The sequence below is a fragment of the Panthera onca genome, chromosome C2, assembly GCF_046562875.1.
Source record: "Panthera onca isolate mPanOnc1 chromosome C2, mPanOnc1 haplotype 2, whole genome shotgun sequence".
NCBI lineage: Eukaryota > Metazoa > Chordata > Mammalia > Carnivora > Felidae > Panthera > Panthera onca.
This window is the reverse complement of record NC_138347.1, coordinates 652,255-674,795: the sequence shown is the minus strand read 5'-3', so window position 1 is coordinate 674,795 and position 22,541 is coordinate 652,255. Positions and strand designations below refer to the sequence as shown.

The following is a 22,541-nucleotide window of genomic DNA, read 5'->3' as shown; positions in this document are numbered from 1 at the left end:
GTCCAGGTGTGGACGGGTGTGGACTGGGCGGCGCGGAGGGCTGTGAGGACCGCTGGGGCAGAGGCTTCAGACCAGTTCAAGGAGAGGTGGCAGCGCCCCCGCCCCGGCCACACCCCGTTTCCAGCAGTGCCCCCCCTCCCCCCGTGTCCCCCTCCAACCCTCCGTCCTCCCGGCCCCCATCCGTCCCCCCCGCCACACTGCACCCCTGTCCCTTCCTCCCCACCGCGCCCTCTTCACTTCCCGCCCCCCAGTCCACCCCTCCGACCCTACATGCCCCCACCCCAGGGCCCTCACTTCCCACCCCTGGTCCCCCGCCATCCGCGGGGCCGCAGCGCCTCCCGCTGTCCGCGCTGTCGGGGCGTCGGGGCGCGGCCCTGGCGGGCGGCGGGAGGCGTATAAAGTGGGCGGCCCCCGCCGCGGACCCCTCCCTCTTGCCCGCTCGGAGCCCGCGTCGCGGCCGCCAGCACCCGGAGCTCCTCGAGACGTGTCCGGCGAGGGCGCCCCGCGCGCTCCGGGGTCAGGTAAGCGCCGCTCGGCCGGCCCGGGACCCGCCTGGAGCCGCGGCCGCGCGCGGGAGCCTTGGGACCCGCCGGCCGGCTGGCCTCCCCGGTGGCGAGCGAGCTCCTCGCGGGGGGCCGGGGGGCCGGGGGCGCGCAGGCCTGGCGGCCCCCGTTCCAGCTACTTGCCCTCCCTCCGAGCTCCCCACGCCCGCTGCTTAGGACGCGGTGGGGACCGGGGGAGGGACTCGTCTGGCCGCCCCCTCTTTGGCACCTTCTGGGGCAGAGCTGAGGGGTTTGGGAGGGATTCCTCCATTTCCGGGCTTGGTGCTAAGACCCTGCGGCTTCCCGGCTTGGCTGCTGGGACAGCGGGGGAGACCTCGCGGTCACCTCCTCACCAAATAGCCCCCAGGGGCTCAGCGTGTGCAGGCGGACCCCTGGCTGCTTCCTGGGAGTTTGGTTTTATCTCTGGCCTAGAGATCACATTCAGAGGGCTGAGGAGCCCAAGTCACCCCCACGGGAAGACCAGCCCCTCTGACTTGGAACGCGCACCGGGTCTCCAGCGGGGCTGGTCCCTCTCCTCTGGGCTCAAGAGGGAGAGCCTGTTCCTCCTTCTGGAAGGAGCTGCCAGGTCCAGAATGAGCTCTCCAGGGCCCCCCAGGCACTCTTCAGGTGACAAAGGGTCCCTGATACCCTAGTGGAGAGGACAGGTCACCCCCCCACCCTCACTCTAGAATCAGCAAGAGCCTAGCCTGCCCCCCCATTCCTCTGAGGCTGGAGGTGACCCACCCGCATTCTCCAGCCCCGCTGCCCACCAAAGTCTGCCGGGTGAGACTAAGCAGGGGGCTGCAGAAGTAGGAGTCCGGGCTGATGGCTCCTGTGACGGCCCCCTTGCTGGGCCAGACCCCACACCCTCCCAGGACTCCTCATCCAGTTTAATAGGGCCCTGGGGTCCCAGCACCCTTAGAGCAAGGCTTTAGGGTAGGGGTGGGGGGGATCAACTGAGAGGTCTCTGATACTAACAACACAAAAACCAGCAGGGCGTGGTGCCTCAGGTGTGCCCACAGGGCATATCACCACCCCCCCCCCATACCCAGGGAGAAAATCACCAGCTCCAGCACCCATACCTTCTGTCTACCCAGCTGTCCCCAAGAAAAGGAACCTCATTTTTAGATTAATGCCCAAGAAGAAGGAAGCTGGAGATCCACAGATTCGCGGGTTTTTTCTTGCAATAAAGGAGTTCTGGCCCGGGGATAATCTTATATTTGTTTAACAACAACAAAAAAGCCTTTTGGGATATATTCCCAGCCTCATCTCACCAGGCCAGGAGGCAGGACAGGCCTTTGGGGCTCTGAGGAGGGGCGCTGTCTGCCTTCCTGACGTTATTCAGAGGCAGGAGAGTGGGGTGGGGGGAGCGGAGGCAGGAGCCCCAGGCATATGTGACCTGGAGTCTCCCAGGCCAGGCTGGAGGGGGTGGGCACAAGGGTCCCAGGTGTGACCCATTGGCAGGACTCAGGAATCGATGCGCCGCTGGGCCCTGCTGGCCACCGTGACGCTGCCACCATGTGCTAATGAAAGAAACCCGGGAGGCTGACAAGGTCCGCAGCAGGGTGGGGGCCGTCGTTGGGCACAGTGGTTAGGGAAGGCACCGTGCAGGGACAGAGTAGGTAGGGCTCCTGCCACTGGGCCACCAGGTTGGGCGCAGCCCGGGCCCCGGCCCCGGCCAGTGCATATGGCACGCAGCGGACTCGGCGTCACTGGCCAGAAGGGTGGCTCTGTGTTTCCGGGAGCTGTGGGCAGCAGGGGGGCCTTCAGATGAGCACCCTGGGATGGGCCAGGTCAGAGGAGGGACGGCCAGTGCCGAGGAGAAGGAGCTGGGGCCTCGGCAGCGGCTGTGGGCCGGCCCACCCTCCTCTCCAGCCAGCATCTTCTCATCTGTAGGACCAGGCTGGGCTTAATAGTACCTGCCCTCTTCACTGCCAGGGCTGCCAAGGGTCTCCGGGTGCAGAGTGTGGAAAGACCACGTTTGCACCTACAGAATGCTTTGTGATGCTGGAAGAACTTAGTTCTTATGATTAAGAAAACCACAAATAGTTTGATTCTTTCCACATTTCAGTGGATCAGTCCCTTCTCTGGCTTCTTTCACACATCTGTGCGAAGTGAAGGGGGGGACCCTGGTGTGGGCTGCACCTGCAAAGAAGCAAGGATCATGGGATGCTACTCATTGAGCAGCACCTGGGGGAGCCCAACCCCCACCCAAGGGGTAAGGGCTGGCATTGGGCCATGTCATAAAGCGACATTCTCCACAGACGGTACACACACCCTCCCGGGTGACCTAAAACATGTCAACGCTCCACGCCACACAGTGTGTGAGCCTCGTGGTGGCCCATTGCAGCCGCTGTAATAAGCAGGTGGAGGTGGGGATCCAGTGGTGAGGGGCCCCTGCTGCTGGGAGAGTGGCTCTGGGTCAAAAGCTCTGACAAGTGTCAAGGCTTTCAGGCTTCCCGTCAGATACGCACCAGAAAAGTGGGGAAGGACACTGGCATTCTCCACAACGGGCAGGATTGCTGTTTGGTTTGTTTTGGTTTTCTCACATGCCGGTTTCGTGGGTGAGGAGCGGCGCACTGTTGGTCTGTCTACAGGGCCTTGATTTCTGTGCCTTCGACAGCTTTTGATTACTGACCATTTGCCTGGTTGTGGTTTCCCCGTGTTCCTAATGGGTGCTCAGTTTTACTAATTTGTAAGAACTTTTCCCCCCAGTTTTTAAAACCTATGGTAAAATACACATAACATAAAGCTTATTGTCGTAACCATTTTTAAGTGTAGAGCTCAGTGGTATTAGGTACATGATCACCTCCATCCGTCTCTGAAATTCCTTTCCTCTCGAAAAACTGAAACTCTGTACCATTAAACACTAACTCCCCTTTCCCGTCCCCAGTCCCTGGCAGCCACCATTCTACTTTCTGTCTATGATTTTTTCAATATTCTAAGTCCCTCATGTAATTGAAATCTTACAGTATTTGTTTTCTTGTCACTGGCGTATTTCACGGAACATACTATATCCTCAAGGTTCATCCATGTTGTGGCAGGTGACAGAATTTCCTTTCTCTTTAAGGCTGAATAATACTGCACTGTGTGAATATACTGCACTATATTCTGTGCTTGCACTGTGGTTATCCATTCAAGTGGATGCAAGTGGGCACTTGGGTTGTTTTCATGTTTTAGCTATTGGGAGTAATCACTCACGTGACCGATGAAGATGGGTGTACAAATATCTCTTTGAGACCCGGCTTTTGATTTGGGGGGTGGGTATATAGCCAGAAATGGAATTGCTGGATCATATTGTCATTTTATCTTTTTTTTTTTTTTTTTTTTTTTTTTTTTTGAGGAACCACCGTACCGTTGTCCGCAGAGGCTCTACTGTTTTACATTCCAGCCAATAATTCCAATTTCTCCACATCCTCCAACATGTGTTATTTCCTGGGGTTTTTTAAATCTTAGCCATCGTAATGAGTATGAGGTGATATCCTTACAATTTTGGTATGTGCTTCTCTAATAATTCATGACGTTGAGCATCTTCTCATGTGCTCATTGGCCATTTGTATATCTTCTTTGGAGAAATTTCTATTCAAGTCCTTCATCCATTTTTGAGTCAAGTTGTTTGGTTTTTTTGTTGTTGAGTTTTAGAAGTTCTCTATCTATTCGGGACTTTAATCCCTTACCACATGTACAATTTGCAAAGACTTTTTCCCATTCTGTAGGGTTGCCTTTTGACTCTGTGGATAGTATCTTTTCATACACAAAATGTTTTATTTTTCAGGAAATTCAGTTTGTCTATTTTTTCTTAAGTGGCTTATGCTTTTGGTGTCCCAGCCAAGAAATCATTGCCAACTGCAATGTTGTGAGGTTTTGCCCCAAGTTTCTTCTAAGTTTTATAGATTTAGGTCCTATATGTAGATCATGGATCCACTTTGAGTTAATTTTTGTGTCTGGTGTTAGGTAAGGGTCCAACTTCATTCTTTTGCTTGTGGATACTCATTTTTCACTGCACCAGCACCGTTTGTTGAAAAGAACTCTCTTTAACCCCACTGAATGGTCATGACATCTTTGTTGAAAAGTACTTGAATATATATGCAAGGATTACTCCTGGACTCTATTCCACAGGTCTACATGTCTGTCTTTATGCCAGTACCACACTGTTTTCGTTACTATAGCTTTGTAGTAAGTTTTGAAACGAGGAAGCGTGAGTCCTCCAGCTTTGGTCTTCTCTTTTAAGATTGTTTATGTTATTCAGGGTCCCTTGAGATTTCTTATGGATTTAGAATGTTTTTTTCTATTTCTGCAAAAATCATCATTTGGATTTTGATAGAGATTGAATTAAATTTATAAATCACTTTGAGTGGTATTGACACCAATACCACTCAACTTGATATTGTCTTCCAATCCATGAACATGTATATCCAAGTCAATTTTCATATATGGCTTTTGTTATATTGAGATGGGTTCTTTCTATTCCTAGTTTTAGGGTGTTCCTATCATGAAAGGATATTAAATTTTATCAAAAGATTTTTCTGCATTGAGATATCATGTGGGTTATATTACACTGGTCAATTTTCAGATGTTGAACTATACTTGCATTGCAGGAATGAATCCCACTTGCTCATGGTATTTAATCCTTTTACTATCCTATTGAATTCTGTTTGGTAATACTTTGTGGAGGATTTTTGTGTCCATGTTCAATAGGATTACTGGTCTGTATTTTCTTTTCTTGTAGTATCTTTGTCTGACTTTGGCATCAGCATAATGCTGATGTCATAGAATGAGTAAGGGAATATTCCCTCCTCTTCAACTTTTTTTGAAAAGTTTAAGAAGTGCTGGTGTTAGTTCTTCTTTAATGTTTGGTGGAATTCACCAGCGAAGCCATCAGGTTCAGGGCTTTTCTTTGTCAGGAGATTTTCAGTTCCTTATTCAATGTCGTTACTAGTTATAGATCTGTTCGGAATTTCTGTTTCTTCATGGTTTGTAGGTTTTGTGTTTCTAGGAATTTGTCCATTTCCCCAAGGCTATCCAATTTGTTGGTGTACAGAGAAGCTACTTTCTGTGATATCTTCTTCTTAAACCATTGAGGCTGCCATTGTTGTTTCCTTTCCTCCCATCATTGCAAGTCCCCATCCCTTCCTTCTCTGGCCGAATTTACTTACAGGGGATTTAAAGTATTGCCACTTTTTTTTTCCCTATTCACTTTTCTCTTTCTTTTTGGGGGAGCCAGACACTGAAGAGTAGGGCATTAGAATGCAGCTGCATATAGAGGGGAATTAGGTGGGCAGTGAACATGTTCAGGGAAGGTGTGTGGTCAGGAAACACCTGAGAATGCCTCTTACTTACACTTCAGGCTGATCCTTGGCACGGAGATGGCCTATAACAATCAAAACCAAACAAACAGCAAGCCCTGGGGAAGGAGAATCTGATTTCCAGACATATCACATCATTAGATTCAAATTCCAGTTTTCAACAAAAAAAAAATCACAAATCATACAAAGAAACAGGAAAGTATGGCCTGTTCAAAGGGGAAAAAAAAACCATATACCAACAGAAACTAATCCTGAAAAAGACCTGATGGTGGATCTACTAGGCAGACCTGAACACAATCATCTTAAAAACGCTCAAAAAAACTAGAGGAAAGCATGAAAGAAATCAAGAAAACAATGTCTGAAAAAAAAGGAAGTACCAATAAAGAGATATTTATATAGAATTCAAAAAGAAATAAAGGAGCTGAAAAGTACAATAACTAAAATGAAAACTTCCCTAGAAGAATTCAAAGGCAGACTTGAGCAGACAGAAGAAAGAGCCAGGGAAGTTGGAGATAGGACAGTGCAAACTATTGAGTCTGAGGAACAGAAAGAAAAAAGATTAAAGAAAAGTGAACAGAGCCTAAAGGACCAGCATACACAGTGTGGGAGTCCCAGAAGGAGAGGAGAGAGAGAAGCAGGCAAGAAACGTATTTGAAGAAATAATGGCTCAAAACTTCCAAGTTTGATAAAGACATGAATATAAAATCCAAGAAGCTCCATGAACTCCAGGTAGGATAAATTCAAAGAGACTCACACTGAGACTCATTGTCATCAAATTATCAGAAAACCAAGACAAAGAAATTTTTGAAATAAGCAGGAGACGTGACTCATGATATCCACGTGTCCTCAATAAGATTACCCACAGATTTCTCATCAGAAACTTGGGAGACCAGAGGCAGTGGGCTGATGATATTCAAAATGCTAAAAGAAAAAAAACCTGTCACCCAAAAATTCTATATCTAGCAAAACTGTCCTCCAAAAGTGAGTGGAAAATTAAAACATTCTCAGATAAACAGAAGCTGAGGGAATTTGTTACTACTAGACCTGACCTTCAAGAAACACCCAAGGGAGTCCTCCAGGGTGAAATGGAAGGACTCTAGACAGTAACTTGAAGCCAGATGGAGAAATAAAGATCTCAGTGAAGATAAACACATGAGCAATTATAAAAGCTAATGTTATAGTAACAACGGTAATTCCACATTTTGCTTTCTACATAACTTAAACTAACGCATTAAAAATAATATTTTGTTATGTTTTGAACACACAATGTATAAAAACGTAGTTTTTTGACATCAGTAACTGAAAGCGATAGGGGTAGAGCTTGTAAAGGAGCAGAGGTTTTGTATAATACTGACGTAAAGCTGATATAAATTCAAATTAGCATGTTGTAACTTTAGGACGTTAAATGTAATCCCCCTGGTAACCATACATACCTAAAGAATATACACGAAGAGAAATGAGGAAAGAATGTAAATGTTTCACTACAAAAATCAACTAAACACAGAAAAAGTCATAATGCAGAAAATGAGAAACCAAAAGCTATATAAGGTATATGGAAAACAAATAGCAAAAGGACGGAAGTGGGTCTCTCCTTATCAGTAGTTACATTAATTGTAAACAGATTACATTCTCCAATCAAAAGACAGAGACTGGCAGAATGGATTATAAACAAACACGATCCAACTGCAGCCAACCCTTGAACCTGAGTTTGAACTGTGCAGGCCTACTTACGTGTAGATTTTCTGCACTACGGTACTGTAAATGTATTTTCTCTTCCATATGATTTTTTTAACATTTTTTTCTCTAGCTTACTGTAGCATTAGAATCTGTAATGCGTATAACATACACGGTGTTAATCAACTCTCTATTATCAATAAGGCTTCCAGCCAACAGTAGGCTATTAGCAGTTAAGTCTGGGGGGCGTCGAAAGTTTTACACAGTGTGGGGAGCGGGGGGTCGGCGTCCCTGACCCTCGTACTTTTCAAGGGTCAGCTGTGTACAAGAGACTCACATTACATCCAGGGACACAAGTAGGTTAAAAGTCAAAGGATGGAGGAGGCTCCTGGGTGGCTCAGTTGGTTAAGCGTCCGACTTTGGTTCAGGCCATGATCTCACAGTTCGTGAGTTTGAGCCCCGCATTGGGCTCTGTGCTGTCAGCGCAGACCCAGCTTCAGATCCTCTGTCTCCCTCTCTGTCTGCCCCTCCCCCTCTCACCCTCACTGTCTCAAAAATAAATAACCATTAAAAAAAAAAAAGTGAAAGGATGGAAAAGTTATTCCATGCAATTCGGAACCAAAAGAGAGCAGGGTGGCTGTACTAATGTCTGGTAAAATGGACTTTAAGTCAAAAACAGTTACAAGAGACAAAAGACATTATATGTTAATAAAAATTTCAATAGAGCAAGAAACTGTAATAGTTATAAACATTGCACACCTAATAGCAGGCCATCAAAATTTTTAAACCTTAAAAATATGAAATCTTGGGGCACCTGGGTGACTCAGTCGGTTACACATCTGACTCTTGGTTTGGGCTCAGGTCATGATCTCATGATTTGCAGGATCGAGCCCCTCATTGGGCTCCATGCTGTCAGCATGGAGCCTGCTTGGGATTCTCTCTCTCTCTCTCTCTCTCTCTCTCTCTCAATCTCTCTCTCTCTCTCTCCCCCCCGACCACTGACATGTGTTCCTTCACTCTAAATAAATAAATACATACATAAGTAAGTAAACTTCAGAAAAATATGGAATCTTGGAAAGACTGTTGTCTGGCTCTTGGTCTGTCCCAGGGCTGCTCACATTTGTGCTGTGAGGAAGGTCCCCTGCGGGAGTCCAGTTACCAAGAGGGTGGACCCCGAGCCGTGCCGCCTGGCTTTGGACCTCAGCTCTTGGCTGAGCGTCCTGGACGAGTTGCCTCCACTTGGTCTCCGTCTCCTCCCTGGGAGGCGGGGACCGTCAGGGTACCAGTGCCCGAGGGCGGTCGTGAGTGTTGCGTGAGGAGAGGTAGCGTGGTGTCTGGTGCACGGCGATCGTAGGAGATATTATTCCCTCGTCATCTCATTCCTTCCATGTTTTCCCCAAAGACTTCTTAGTCTGTTTCGCACTCACCTCTGGGATTTATCTGGGTCCAGGCGAGACTACGCCCGTTTCTCATCACGTCGGGGAGCCCTGGCCCAGGACCCCGTCGCTGCGCGGAAGGGCCAGTCTCAGCCCAGTTCTGTGCGGCGTGGCCCGTTGCTTGCCGGGCGGCCTGTTGGCGCAGTCCACCACCAAACCATAAGTGCCGGATCGCTGCGGTCTTATTGTGGCACGAGCCCTTGATAGCACAACTCTCCTCGTTACCCTGTGTCTTTTGTTGCTCTCAGCCAACCTTTATTCTTTCCGCCTCGGGTTCTTTTTGTCAACGTGTCGGCAGGCACGAAGCAAAAATGTTTCCTGGAGATTCTAGTCAAAATTACATTCAGGTGTAGATCCGGTTGGAAATAACTGATATTCTTAAACCATTAGAGACTCTTAAATACAGAGCACAAACTGGGGGTTGATGGGGGTGCAGGGGAGAGGGGAAAATGGGTGATGGGCACTGAGGAGGGCGCTGTTTGGGATGAGCGCCGGGTTGTATGTAAGTGAAGAAGCACCGGGATCTACCCCCAAACCCAAGAGCGCACTGTACACACTGTATGTTAGCCCACTTAACAATACATTATATTTAAAGAAATAATTGAAGGGGCGCCTGGGTGGCTCGGTCGGTTAAGTGTCCGATTTCGGCTCAGGTCACGATCTCACGGTCCGAGGGTTCGAGCCCCGCGTCGGGCTCTGTGCCGACAGCTCAGAGCCTGGAGCCTGTTTCAGATTCTGTGTCTCCCCGTCTCTGTGACCCTCCCCTGTTCATGCTCTGTCTCTCTCTGTCTCAAAAATAAATAAACGTTAAAAAAAAATTTAAAAAATAATAATAATAATTTAAAAAATAAAAAAAGAAAGAACTGATATTCTTAAATACTGTGTTTCTCATCCAGAAACAAGGTTTGTCTCTCCTGTGTGTTCCTTAGAAATTTTTTTTGAGTTTGTTTAATGAGTCCTGCACATTCTTAGATTCTGAAGTTCACTCCTTAGATTTACATTGCTTTTCTTGCTAATGTAAATAGTGCTTTTTCCATTGGATTTCCTCATTAGTTGTCGCTGACAGAAGAAAATTGACAGCTTTTCGTATATATTTTTCTTATAACTGCCTCACTGAACCTCCCCTGCCTTCCCATAAACTTTTTACAATTGATTTTATTGGGTTTTCTGGGTGGACAGTCCCGTCTTTAGTGAGGGCACTTTCCATCTCTTCCCTTTCCAAGATTTATACTTTATTTCTTCTTATGGTCCTATTGCATTGGCTTCCAACACAACACTGAAAACCAGAGAGGTTTTTGTCTTGTCTGTTTGTCTGTGGGCATTGTTTGAGCGCAGGAGGTTTTTGTTGTTGTTGTTCTTGTTGTTGTTTTAATGTTTATTTATTTTTGAGAGACAGAGAGAACTAGTGGGGTAGGGGCAGAGAGACAGGGAGACACAGAATCCGAAGCAGGCTCCAGGCTCCAAGCTGTCAGCACAGAGCCCGACGTGGGGCTCGAACTCACGAACCACGAGATCCTGACCTGAACTGAAGTTGGACACTCAACCGACTGAGCGCCCCCAGGCACCCCTGAGTGCAGGCATTTTTAATCTGGGGTCAGGTCTATGGATGGACCCCCTGAGTTCATGAAAGGTGTGATTTCTGTACATGGGCATCTGTGCCTTTGTGTCACGTGGAATGGTCCAGATTCTGGAAGGAATCTGTGCCCTACAAAGATAAGGACGCCTATCTTAGTTTTTGTATAAAATACGATATTGTTTGTTGATTTTAAATTTATATGCTTTGTAATGTGAATTCAACTCCTAAATTTCTTATGAAGTTTGCCTTTTTTTTTTTTTTTTTTTAGTCAGAAATGGATGTTTCTGGGCTCCTTAAGGCAGTTACATGATTTTCTTTTTATATTAACGTGCTTCACGTTAATATGCTTTGTAGTGTCGCATCATCGTATTTCTAAACTAACTTCGTCTAGCTTTGGTATAGTCGTCCTTAACATGCTACTGGACTTTATTGTCTAGTCTCTGTTAGGATTTTTGCAACTGTGTTTAAAAGTGAGATTTGCCTATAGAGTTCCTTTAGGGACTTCCTTGATCAATTTTTGGCCTCTGGCTTTTCCAAGTTTAAAAATGAATTGAAAAGCTTATCTTTTTATGTTTTGGAACAGGCCCAGAAGCATTTGTCCTTGAAGACCCAAATCCATGTGGGCCAGAACCCTGGGGCGCATCCCCTTCTGGGGCGGAGTCCCATCGGTTCCGCACCTCTCCTCAGACTCTTCCAGAGCATGGTCTTTCATACTGTTAGCTTAGAGCTGCACGTGGTATGCTCCTTCAAAACCTTCTTCATCCATCACTACATTATTTTACTCATTCCTAAATTCTTGTATTACTATATTCGTGCCTCATCGTTTTTATTTTTGATTAAATTTTTCTACTTTATTGGCTTTTCCAAAGAACCAGCTCTTAGGTGTATTTATAGTTCTACTGTTGTTTTGTAATCAATTGGTTTATTTCTTATTATTTTCTTTCTCTTATTTTCTTGAGATTCATTTTGTTAATTTACTTTTGCCCTTAGCTTCTTTAACTAAGTGTCTAATTTGTTACACTAATTTTCCATCTTACAACATAAAGCATCTAAGGCTACATATTGTCCTGAAGTTACAGCTTTGACCTTCTAATATTTGTTTTGATACATAACACTGTTGTCACTAATTCCTATGTCGTTTTAGCAAGAGAGAATTTTTTAAATTTCCAGATGCTTTAATATTTTTGTGTGTGTGTCTTACTAGTGACTGGTTTTGCATTGTGGTTCAGAGAATTTGATCCTTACAATTTCTAATTGTTTTTTAAATTAATTAAAGCTGATTTGTGGTCGTTCTAGAAATGAATTTTCTAAAACTTTTAAAAGAACATACATTCCCTACTTGTAGGTTTCCAAGATAGATCTAGGTACGTGTGTGTCTGTTCTATGCACATTATCCAAATCCTAATGTTTAGAAAATACATATTCCATACTTGTTACTACCAGAGTTTTACAAAACATGACATTCAGATCCTCTTTTTTGTTATTGTTTATGTGATCTATCAAGAACTTTGAAAGCTGAGTTAAAGTCTTCTATTAATAACTGGCTTGTCAGCTTTTTCTTTGATTTTTCACCACTTTGCTGTATATAATTTTGTGCTACGAAATCCGATAGACTCATTATCAGATAGCAGCCTTTATTTTTTTCTTGGCGCCATCCCTCACCCTTCTGTCTCAATTTAGACCGGCCCCACGATGTGGCCCCACCGTCTTCCTCTCTGTGCTCACCTGCCCTGAGTTTCTCTGCACCATCTGTGACAGTCCATCTAGTGTCACTCCCGTGTAAACCTCATCAGACAGGTTTCATTGTTTGATCCAATTTAAGAATATTTTTCTTTTCTTTTCTCTCTTTTTTTATTGAGTATAATTGACACGTAATACTAGATTACTTTCAGGTGTACGGCCTAGTGATTCGACAATTCTATACATTCAGCCGTATCCCTCCCCCACCCCGTTAGCGTGGTCACCACCTGTCACCACGCGACGTTATCATGGAAGCGCATGCTGCGCTGTCCATCCCCATGACTCGTTTATTTTCTAACTGGAAGTTTGTACCTCTTCATCCCCGTCACCTATTTCACCCATCCCCCATCCACCTGCCTTCTGGTACCCATCAGTCTGCTCTCTATATTAAGAGCCTGTTTTTAGGTTTATCTCTTTTTTACTCCCTTTGTTTGTTTTGTTTCTTAAATGCCACATATGAGTGAAGTCATATGATATTTGTCTTTCTCTGACTGACTTATTTCACTTAGCGTAACACTCTCTAGCTCCTTCCGTGTTGTTGCAAATGGCAAGATCTCATTCTTTTTGATGGCTCAGTAATATTCCATTGTGTACAGAAACCGCATCTATTTTATCCACCCATCAGCCAGTGGGCATCTGTGCTCTTTCTATAGTTTGGTCGTTGTTGATCCTGCTCTTGCAAACATGGGGGTGTGTGGGAATATTTGTCTTTAACGGAAGAATTTAAAGCATCCACATATATTGTCCCAACTGGCCCATGTGATGTTTCTGGCATTTAATTGTGCTTTCTGGCCCTTTTTTCCTTCATTTTTTATATTTTACTGTATTTCTCAGGTTTCTTTGCTCTCTCACTTACTCTTACTCATTTCTCTGTTGTCTGCAGAATTTTTTTAGAAATGGTATGTAGGTGAGCCCCTGCACATCTGAAACTTTTATCTTTTACATAAAGCTAGGTTGACTAGACAGACATCTTTGGTTCATTTTAGTTTCTTCACAAAACTCTGCAGTTACGGTCTCATTGTTTTTCTGTCTATAATATTGTGGAGGAAAAGTTTGATGCCTTAATTAGTTATCTATTGCTGTGTAATAAATTACCTCCAAACTTAGGGCTTTAAAACAGTGAGCGTTTGCTATGCCATAGTTTATTTGGGTCAGGAATGCAGGAATGGCTTGGCCAGGTGATTCTAGCCCAGGGTCCCTGATGAGCTGCCGTCACAGTCAGGGAATTGGCCAGGGCTCCGCCCACATGAAGCCTTGACTGGGCTGAGGATGTGTTTCTGCAGTGGCTCGCTCACCTGGCTGTTGGCTGGAGGCCTCGGTTCTCCCTCGTGGGCTTCTGCAGAGGCCGCGTGAGTGTCTTCATGTTATGGCGGTTGGCGTCCTTCCAGTGGGTAACCCGGGAGAGGGCCGGGCACCAGCCGTGATGCCTTCTGTGAGTTCATCTTGGAAGTCACACACTGTCCACAGCTCACACAGGCCAGTGACAGCTGAGTGCGTGAGGATTTCAGAAGAGCGTGAGATCCAGGAGGCAGGAGTCATCGGCCCCCCCGGAGGCTGCCCACCACACACCAAAATAACTCTTCCCTTTAGGTCCTTTACGTATTTTGTTGCTGCTATTGTGTTTTCTCCTGTGTAGATGACTTTTGTAATTCTTCATTTCATTTGAGAGTAAGATTTTTCACCAGAACACCTTATTACGGGCGCCTCTTTTAATTGATTGTGTGTGGGGTAGCACGTGTGTGGGTGTGTGTGATATGTGCGGTTTGTGCAGCGTGTGTGCACCCATGGAGAGCGGGGCCGAGCGGGGCACAGAACCCCCGGTCCTTCAGCAACCCCTCCCCTCCCATAGCAGACAGGACAGGATGGGACTCAAGGCTCCCCGGCTGGGGGCAGCAGGGCGAGGGCCGTAGAGGACAGAGCTGCACCCGCATCCCAGTGCTCAGCCCTGCCCAGCTCCCACCCTGCCCTGCCAAGGTCCCACAGCGACCACAGCGGCCGTCACCGGTGGTTGATGGCTCTGGACCTCTTTGCTCTGACTGATGCGGCCTGGCCTGACTTCCTCCGGCTTCCGGGTTCTTCGGGAAGCCCCTCGCTTGCCCCTCACACCACCTTTCTGACCCGCGCCTCAGCCAGGGGCTGCCCCCAGCCCTCCCTGAATGAGCCTTCCCTCAGCCAGGAGCTCGCCTTCCTCCAGCCAGTCCCCTCAGTCTGGGCACATCCAGCACCCCATGCAGGAAGCTCCCCTGGATTCCCTGGCACGCCCACTGGGCTTGCTTTAGTCTGGGCAGTCGTCACCGCCTTGCTGGGTGACAGCCTCTGCCTGCAGGGTCATGGCCTCTTGACCTGACCATGACCTTTGCTGGGGAGGCAGGGCCATGTCCTGTTCACGCCTAACTTTACCAGGACCAGCCCCTCTTACCGTAAACCCAAGCGACCTTGAACCTTAAACTTGCCCCCCACCCAAATCCACCTCCGCTCAAAAGAGGTGATGCACTGAGGGGCATCACCAGGGAAACTACACCAACTGCCCCCAGGGCCCAGCCCACCAGTGCTCCCCACTGGCAGGCCAGGAGTCCCTGCTGGGGCAGCATTCTCTGTGGTGTCCGCCCTCTGCTGTGGGGCTCTGAAAGGCAGCAAGGCGTTTATGTGACCCAGGTTGTGCGAATCCCGCCAGAACCAGCCCCTTCCTCTCCCTCCTGGTCCCCAGAGGCCACCCAGCCACCCACCCGTGCCCCAGGCCCTCTCCCCATCTGTCTGGTTGCAAGGGGCAGCGAACAGCAGGGAAGCCTCGGTCCCCACGAAGACCTGACAGGACACGGTGAGCCGCACTGGGGAAGGACTCCCCGCCATCCAGCGCCACTGTCCCCTCAACAGAGCGGGACCCTGGCACTCACCGCCTGCCAGCCCCCTAGGCCTGTCTGCCTCTCATCCCCCCCACCCCATCCCAAGGCCGCTCCCCCCCGGTCTGTGAGCGTGGGGTCAGCTGGATGGCTGGCATTGACTGCCAAGGCCACCCTGCCCCAGCCTGGGCCTCTCCTCCCCTCCCCTGCTACCCCTCCTCCCAGTCACCCCAACTGACCCCTCTGCCCTGCCCGCCCCCAGGCCCCCTGCACCATGCTCGTTGTCACCCACGCCTGCCACTGGCACGTCAGTTTCCGAGAACGCGCCATCTGCCTAGTGCACCCAGCCCCGCAGGGCGGACAGGAGCGTCTGAATCCACCCAGAATCAAGCCCAAAGCTCGCAGTCTCTTAGCCCACTAAATGTGTGCGGCCTGCCCCCACCTAGGGCGAGGGAAGAGGGCGTCTCCCTGAGCCCACGCGCCGGCCGCTCCCACCGCCTGGGGAGGAGGGCCCCAGGGGCCCGCAGGGGCGCAGCGGCACGAGCCGCGAGCGCCGTCTGCAGTGGCCGCTCCTCCCTGTTGCAGGACATCAGAGTGCACGGGTGCTACCAAAATGTTCCGGGGCCCCTGCTCCGCCCTCCTGTTCTGGGGGCTCCTGGGGACCCCCCGTGCCCAGCAGCAGGAGCTCATCAGCCCCGGCACCTCTGACAGAAACCACTGCCCAGGTACTGGCCGCGGGGGGCCGGGGCCCGGGGTGGGCAGCAGGGGGCCGCTGTGGGGGCAGGGCCAGGAACCCGCGGGCACGGGGCCTCCCTCCACCGGGGCGGGCCGGTGACGCGTGCCCCGCCCCCCCAGAGAAGGCCGACTGCCCCATCAACGTGTACTTCGTGCTGGACACGTCGGAGAGCATCACCATGCAGTCCCCCACCGACAGCCTGCTCGACCACATGCGGCAGTTCGTGAAGCAGTTCACCAGCCAGCTGCAGGACGAGGCCTACCTGGACCAGGTGGTCCTGAGCTGGCGCTACGGCGGCCTGCACTTCTCCGACCTGGTGGAGGTGTTCAGCCCGCCCGACAGCGACCGGGCCTCCTTCACCAGGAGCCTGCAGGGCATCCAGTCCTTCCGCAGGGGCACCTTCACCGACTGCGCACTGGCCAACATGACCCAGGAGATCCGGCAGCACAAGAGCAAGGGCGCGGTCAACTTCGCGGTGGTCATCACCGACGGCCACGTCACCGGCAGCCCGTGCGGGGGCATCAAGCTGCAGGCCGAGAGGGCCCGCGAGGAGGGCATCCGGCTCTTCGCCGTGGCCCCCAGGCAGAACCTGCTGAACGAGCAGGGCCTTCGGGACATCGCCAGCATGCCCTTGGAGCTCTACCGCAACAACTACACCACCATGCAGCCCGACTCGGAGATCGACCAGGACACCATCAACCGCATCATCAAGGTCATGGTGAGCTGCTCCCTGACCCTAACCCGCGGGGCACCAGGAGGGGACGGTGGGGGCCAGAGCCCTGGGACCCACTTACCCGGGACGGTGGCGGGCCATACACTGGTCCGGGCCTCAGTTTACCCATCTGTGAGGGAAGCATCCGGAGAGGGTAAGCCCGGGCAGGGTCTCCCCCTGCCCCAGTGTGCTGTGTTCCCACCCAGATGCGATGCTGCCCCACCTGCAGCTTCAGCTAAGCAGGGTTTCTCTGTCTTTCCTGCAGAAACATGAAGCCTATGGAGAGGTGAGAGACGTTTTCCGTTCCTGCCAGCCCTGGCCCGGTGCTGCTCGCTGGGCCTCTGAGGCGCTGACCCAGGAGGCACTACCCCTGTGCCAGCCCCCTGGTGCTCCCCGGCGTCTAGGACAGACAAGCGGAGGCCAGGCAGCACGGCCCCTCTGCTCCACGTTTGGGCCTGAGACTCTTAAGTCTGCATGAAGGGCTCCTGTCCAAAACCAGGCTGTTTAAACCCGGGGGTGGGCATTAGGGTCACCACCAAGCACACACCACGAGGACCAAGGCTCAGGGTCGCCCTCCACGCTGGTGGGCTCTGTCCACCTGAGCCAGGCCAGCAGGACAGGCAGGGGGCTCGTGTGCCGTGTGGCTCTGGACCTTCAGCTCTGACACTCCCCTGTCCCTGTGCGTCCTCAGCGCCAGCTCACAGCCCGGAATGGTTGCTTCCCACTCTGCGAGGTTCCCGCAAACACGCCCCTTCCTAGAACAGCTGCTCACAAACACGGTGGTTTGACACGCAGGCATAAGTGGCTACGATCAGACATTGTTTAACCCAGCCTCGGTTTTCCCAAACGTGACCAGAGTGTGTGTGGGCTTGGGCTTCCCAGGCACCTCCCGAGTCCGCTCCTGCCTCCAGCCCGTGCTCGCCACGACCCGCCCCCCGGTGGGCCTCCCACCCGGGCCTTACTGGACGCCGCTTGCTTCTTGTTTCAGTGCTACAAGGTGAGCTGCCTGGAGATCCCCGGGCCTCCCGGCCCCAAGGGCTACCGCGGACAGAAGGTAAGACGCCTGCACGGCCCCCCGGGCCTGGCCTCTTCAGCTCCAAATTTAGGACCAACCACACCTCGAATGGCCTCAACGCTTCTGACCTTAGAAGTACCAAAATTCAGTTTTTATCTACGTCCTTTTAAATGGCGTTTTGAGAAAAGTAGGAACAGTTCTGTTAGTACTGAGGTTGGTAAAGCAGCCTGCTCGAGCATGTCGGCGAAACCGGAAGCAGGCTTCTGTAGTGACGCGGTTGCTAATTCATGCAAAGCACGCACTTCCGCCATCTGTCAAATAGGCAGGTTTCCATTTTTCTTACAACACTCACTACCAGGGTATCAGAAGTACCACTAGTTCACGTCAAAGGTTATAGATAAAGGCCGAGGAGGGAGGGAAGCCTCGGGGGGCTGAGCGCCCCCCACCCAGAGACACAGTTATGGGGAAGTTGTTACCACGTAGCCTCGGGTTTTCGCCTTTTCTAAGGGAGCTGCTTAAACCAGTAGAGATGTAGACACACGTCCACCAGGCCTCCGGCTAAACACTCCCACTGCCCTCTCTCCTGGGTGGTGGTGCCCAGGCATGGATATGGCCACAGCTCTGGCCACCGTGGTCCTCCCGGGTACGGGTGGCTAGAAGTTGCCTCAGGGACCACAGCTGGCCTCTGTGGAGCCACAGAGGAGCCCCAAAACAGGACACAGCAGTACAGAAGCCTCTGCCCTCTTGCTTCCTGCAGTCTCTTGTCCTCTTTCTGCCTTAGTTTATCCCTTTTTCCATCATCTGCTTTTAGGGTGCCAAGGGCAACATGGGTGAGCCAGGAGAGCCTGGGCAGAAAGGACGACAGGTGAGTGTCCTCCCCACCCCTTCCCCGTCGGCCGCGCTTCTCCAGGACTGGGGTTATAGCTGTGGCCTCTGTTTTTCCACAGGGAGATCCAGGCATCGAAGGCCCCATTGGATTCCCGGGACCCAAGGCAAGTTGCTGCCCGCCCTGCCCCCGTGGCCAGTGGGACGTGGGGACAAGCCTGGGTCAGGTGGAGCTGGCCACCCTCTCCACCCCCAACGCAAGAAGTGAAGCATCTCGATATTTTGGAAGTCGTCCCCGAATCGAGCACCCCGCCCGAGGCTGACACCCAGCCGCTGTTCCCCTGAGCCCGTGGGTGCAGCTCACACCCCACGGTAATGCTGCTCTTTTTTCCTTCCAACCTCAGGGTGTTCCTGGTTTCAAAGGAGAGAAGGTGAGATTCTGACACAGCCACGGCCCCAGCCCCCAGCAGCGTCTGTCAGCGAGCCTGTGGCCCGCATCAGGGCACGGGACCCGTCGTCATGCCACGAGCGGCCCTCTCGGGGGCCCTTCTGGCCTCTTTGGTCCAAGGCAGACCTGGGCCCCTGAGGCAGCGGTGTCTGTGATGCTGAAGGCGCCTAACTGACCCACCTCACTTTCCTCCTGCGCAGGGTGAATTTGGAGCTGACGGGCGGAAGGTAAGCTGGCTGTGCAGGCCGGGCGGGCCGGGTGCCCCACCCTCCTGCTGCTCCCAGGTTGATGATCACACCTCTCCCTCCAGGGGGCCCCTGGCCTGGCTGGCAAGAACGGGACGGATGGACAGAAGGTAGAGTGCATCTGGGGCGCCCTCCCTGGGCTGGGCGGGAGTGCAGGTGCATATCGGTGTTTCCGACGTATGGGGGTAAGCGAGCCTCCGGGAGACCCTCAGGTTCTTACCTAGGGCCAGGCCTCTGGGCCCCACTGGCCACTGCCCACAGCCTGTAGCTTGATGGGTCCCAGTGGCACCTATCCAGTGGACACGGGACGAATAACACCGACAGAGCCAGTGGACATTTGTTCCCGAGGACCCACCCTGTGCTCCAGATCTGGCCCACCTGGCAGGCTGCGCACATGCACACGTGTGGGCACAGGGAGAGGCACTCGGACCCTCTGTTCTGGCTATGACCCAGGGACTCACCATCACCCCACAGAAATGCCCCCGTGCAGTCGAGCCGCTGAAACACAGCTGTGTGCCCGTGGGTGTGGAAGCCGCACAGACCGCACCTGTGCATACACCCATGATTGGTACACCTCCCTGAAGCACCCTCCCCCTCCCCTCCCCTCCCCTCCCCTCCCCTCCTCTTCCCTCCTCTCCTCCAGGGCAAACTGGGGCGCATTGGGCCTCCTGGCTGCAAGGGAGACCCCGGGAGTCGGGTAAGCCCAGCTTGTGTTCCTCCTCGGGTTAAGCCCCTGGCTCTGGGTACCCGGCGGGGTGGGCAGGGTGGTGGCCAGCCCCTCGAGCTGCAGCAAGGAAGCTCGGACCCTTCCTTCAGCCCCTCTCCTGCTTGTACCTGACTCCCACCCAGGGTTCAGCTGAGGCTGTGGTCACACAGGAGGGAATAACCTCAGGGAATTCTGGGGGAGGTCAAGGGCGGCTACTTCTCAGAGTCCTGACGGAGGGTTCTGGCAGCGGAGACCCAGGCAGAGCACTCAATCCAGATAGTGGGGTGTTTGCCGCCCTCCCCCAGCCAGCCCCGAGCTGACCGGGAAACCCCGGCACTGCTTGGGGCAGGAGCCAGGACAGCCCTATCATCCTGTCTTGCAGGGCCCCGATGGATACGCAGGCGATGCCGGCAGCCCTGGGGAGCAAGGGGACCAGGGCACCAAGGTAGGCTGCCTGGCCAAGGTGGCAGGCCCTCCACGACAGACCCAGTGGCCCTCTCCCCACCTGCAGCACCAGGCCCCGGGGAGAGGCAGCCTGGCCGAGAGGGCCTGTCCCTGCAAACCGGCTGTCAGGCAGGAGGCCTGGGAGTACCCTGCCTGAGGGGTCACAGGGTGCCCATGTCCAGGGGGTGTGGGGCGCTCACACTCAAGAGGGTCACGGGGTGCCGGCCTCCAGAGGGGTCAAGGGGTGCCCATGTCCATGGGGTGTATGGTGTTCACACTGGGAGTCAGAGGTACTCACACTCGGGAGGGGATCACGGGGTACCTGCGCCCTGGGGCTGTGGGGTACTCACACTCAGGGAAGTTATGGGGTGCTCACACTCAGGAGGGTTGCGGGGTGCCCACGCCCAGGGGGTCATGGGACACCCACGCCCTGGCAGTGCTCTCACACAGGGGGCCACGGAGTGCCCTGCCCGGAACGGTAGCAGTCCATGGCCAGCTTAGGACCGTGTATCCTGGCTCAGCTCTGCGGTGCCCCGATGGCCACAGCAACAAGCCCAATCCCCTCCCAGACCTCTCCGGGCCCCCTCTGGAAAGCTCTCAGCTCCTGCGGGTGTTCTGCGTCCACCCTCCTGGCTGCCCAGGCCGCCGGAGGAGCAGGAAGGACAGCCCTTCGCCAGGCCCATGTCTGGCGAACTCGCCCGCGCGGCCGTGCGGGGCCCACCCCTCGAGAGCAGGGTCCTGCCCTGTTGCCAGCGTCCGAGGGATGGGAAACTGATCTCTCCAAACTTTGCCAGGGAGATGCTGGCCGCCCAGGACGCAGAGGACCCCCAGGAGACAACGGGGCCAAAGGCAGCAAGGCAAGTGCCCCTGGCGGGTCCCCACTCTCCCGCTGCAGCCAGACAGCAGCCGCGCCCGCCGGCACAGAGCAGGGAGCGCAGGAAGGCCCTGTGCTCTGCGCACGCTGCCGGGTGACTGGGGCCCCCCACACCCACCGGACGGTGGCCGGGCTGTGGAGTGAGGACGCTCAGCGGGGCCCTTCCCTGCCGTGGCTCACGTGTCTCCTCTCCGCAGGGGTATCAAGGCAACAACGGGGCCCCCGGAAGTCCCGGTGTGAAAGGAGCCAAGGGCGGGCCTGGCCCCCGAGGACCCAAAGGCGAGCCTGTGAGTTCACGCTCCTCCCCCACCGACCCCTGGGGCCCAGAGGTCAGTGGCGGCCGGCCAGTGTGGGCTGTTCCCTCTGGGTCCGGCCCGCCCGCCCAGCCCCGCCTGCAGGGGCACCCCCCACACCCTGCTTGGGGCCTCTTTGCGCCCTGCATCCTCCAGCTGCTCCTCGTGTGCCCCTTGCCCCCTGGCGCAACAGACCGCCTGCGGTAGCACTCAGGCAGGGCCAGACCCCTACTGGCCAGGCTCCGCTGCCTGGGAACGGGCCTGGTGTCCCCGCAGTGCCCTCCCAGGGAGACACTCCGAGGGCTGAACCTACACGCAGGCGTGCACCCTGTGGGTCCCTCACGGTGACCCCGCCCAGCTGTCCCCTCATGTCTACTGCAGGTCGAATGGGACCTGGTCCCAGCCTGACCCTCAGAGGGGACACATCCCGAGGACTGGCCTCGCCCAGAAGTGAACAGAGTGACCGTGCTGATGGCTGGTCCAAGCTGGGCCCCAGTCACATCAACTAAAACTCCTAATTGACTAGGTCTTACGAGCTGATCAGGAACTCCTCATTTCCTAAATCCTTGGGTACAACGAAACTTACCCAACAGATGACCAAGGCCCCTCCCCCAAAGTCCATGTCCAAGTGTGGAGAGCAGAGAGTGGAGGCCCCACATGGCCCTACCACCAAGGCCTCCCCTGTTCTCTGCAGGGGCGCAGAGGGGACCCAGGAGCCAAGGGCAGCCCGGGCGGTGACGGCCCCAAGGGTGAGAAGGTGAGTGTCTGAGAAGGGCAGCTGTTGGCTGAGTCTGCACCAGCGTCTCACCGTGGTGTCGACAGGGCCATGGGACAACGGACAACCAACATCCCCCCACCATGGTTCACCCGGGAAAACAAAAGTGACCCCTGGGTCCTGGCCATTGGTGGGGGCAGAGGCACCTCCTACAGGTTCTCAGAAAACAGGAGGCAGGTCATCCCCACCCACAAGCCCTGCCGAGGAGCGTGGGCAGGATAAAGCCAGTTTCATGAGTGACATGCACAGCTGTGCAGGCTTCGCACCGCTCCACCCCACAGCTTTCGACTGCAGACACACACACTCCTGTAGCTAACTCAGGATGTCTTTGTCTTTGTGGTAAAATCCGAGGGC

The 22,541-nt window shown here is 53.0% G+C and overlaps 1 protein-coding gene across 2 annotated transcripts in view; it reads left to right on the top strand.

Moving 5' to 3' along the window:
* The first annotated feature begins 404 nt into the window (after nt 1–404).
* COL6A2 (collagen type VI alpha 2 chain) overlaps nt 405–22,541 on the top strand; it is a 32,779-nt gene continuing 10,642 nt past the window's right edge. For both annotated transcript variants that reach the window (XM_060640636.3, XM_060640638.3), the window contains exons 1-15: nt 405–521; nt 15,700–15,839; nt 15,970–16,568; nt 16,828–16,848; nt 17,551–17,616; nt 18,389–18,442; nt 18,525–18,569; nt 18,807–18,833; nt 19,051–19,077; nt 19,161–19,205; nt 19,739–19,792; nt 20,184–20,246; nt 21,040–21,102; nt 21,317–21,406; nt 22,107–22,169. In XM_060640636.3, the coding sequence (XP_060496619.1) occupies nt 15,728–15,839; nt 15,970–16,568; nt 16,828–16,848; nt 17,551–17,616; nt 18,389–18,442; nt 18,525–18,569; nt 18,807–18,833; nt 19,051–19,077; nt 19,161–19,205; nt 19,739–19,792; nt 20,184–20,246; nt 21,040–21,102; nt 21,317–21,406; nt 22,107–22,169 (1,329 nt within the window). In that variant the 5' untranslated portion in view covers nt 405–521; nt 15,700–15,727. The remainder of the gene's footprint in view (nt 522–15,699; nt 15,840–15,969; nt 16,569–16,827; nt 16,849–17,550; nt 17,617–18,388; nt 18,443–18,524; nt 18,570–18,806; nt 18,834–19,050; nt 19,078–19,160; nt 19,206–19,738; nt 19,793–20,183; nt 20,247–21,039; nt 21,103–21,316; nt 21,407–22,106; nt 22,170–22,541) is intronic.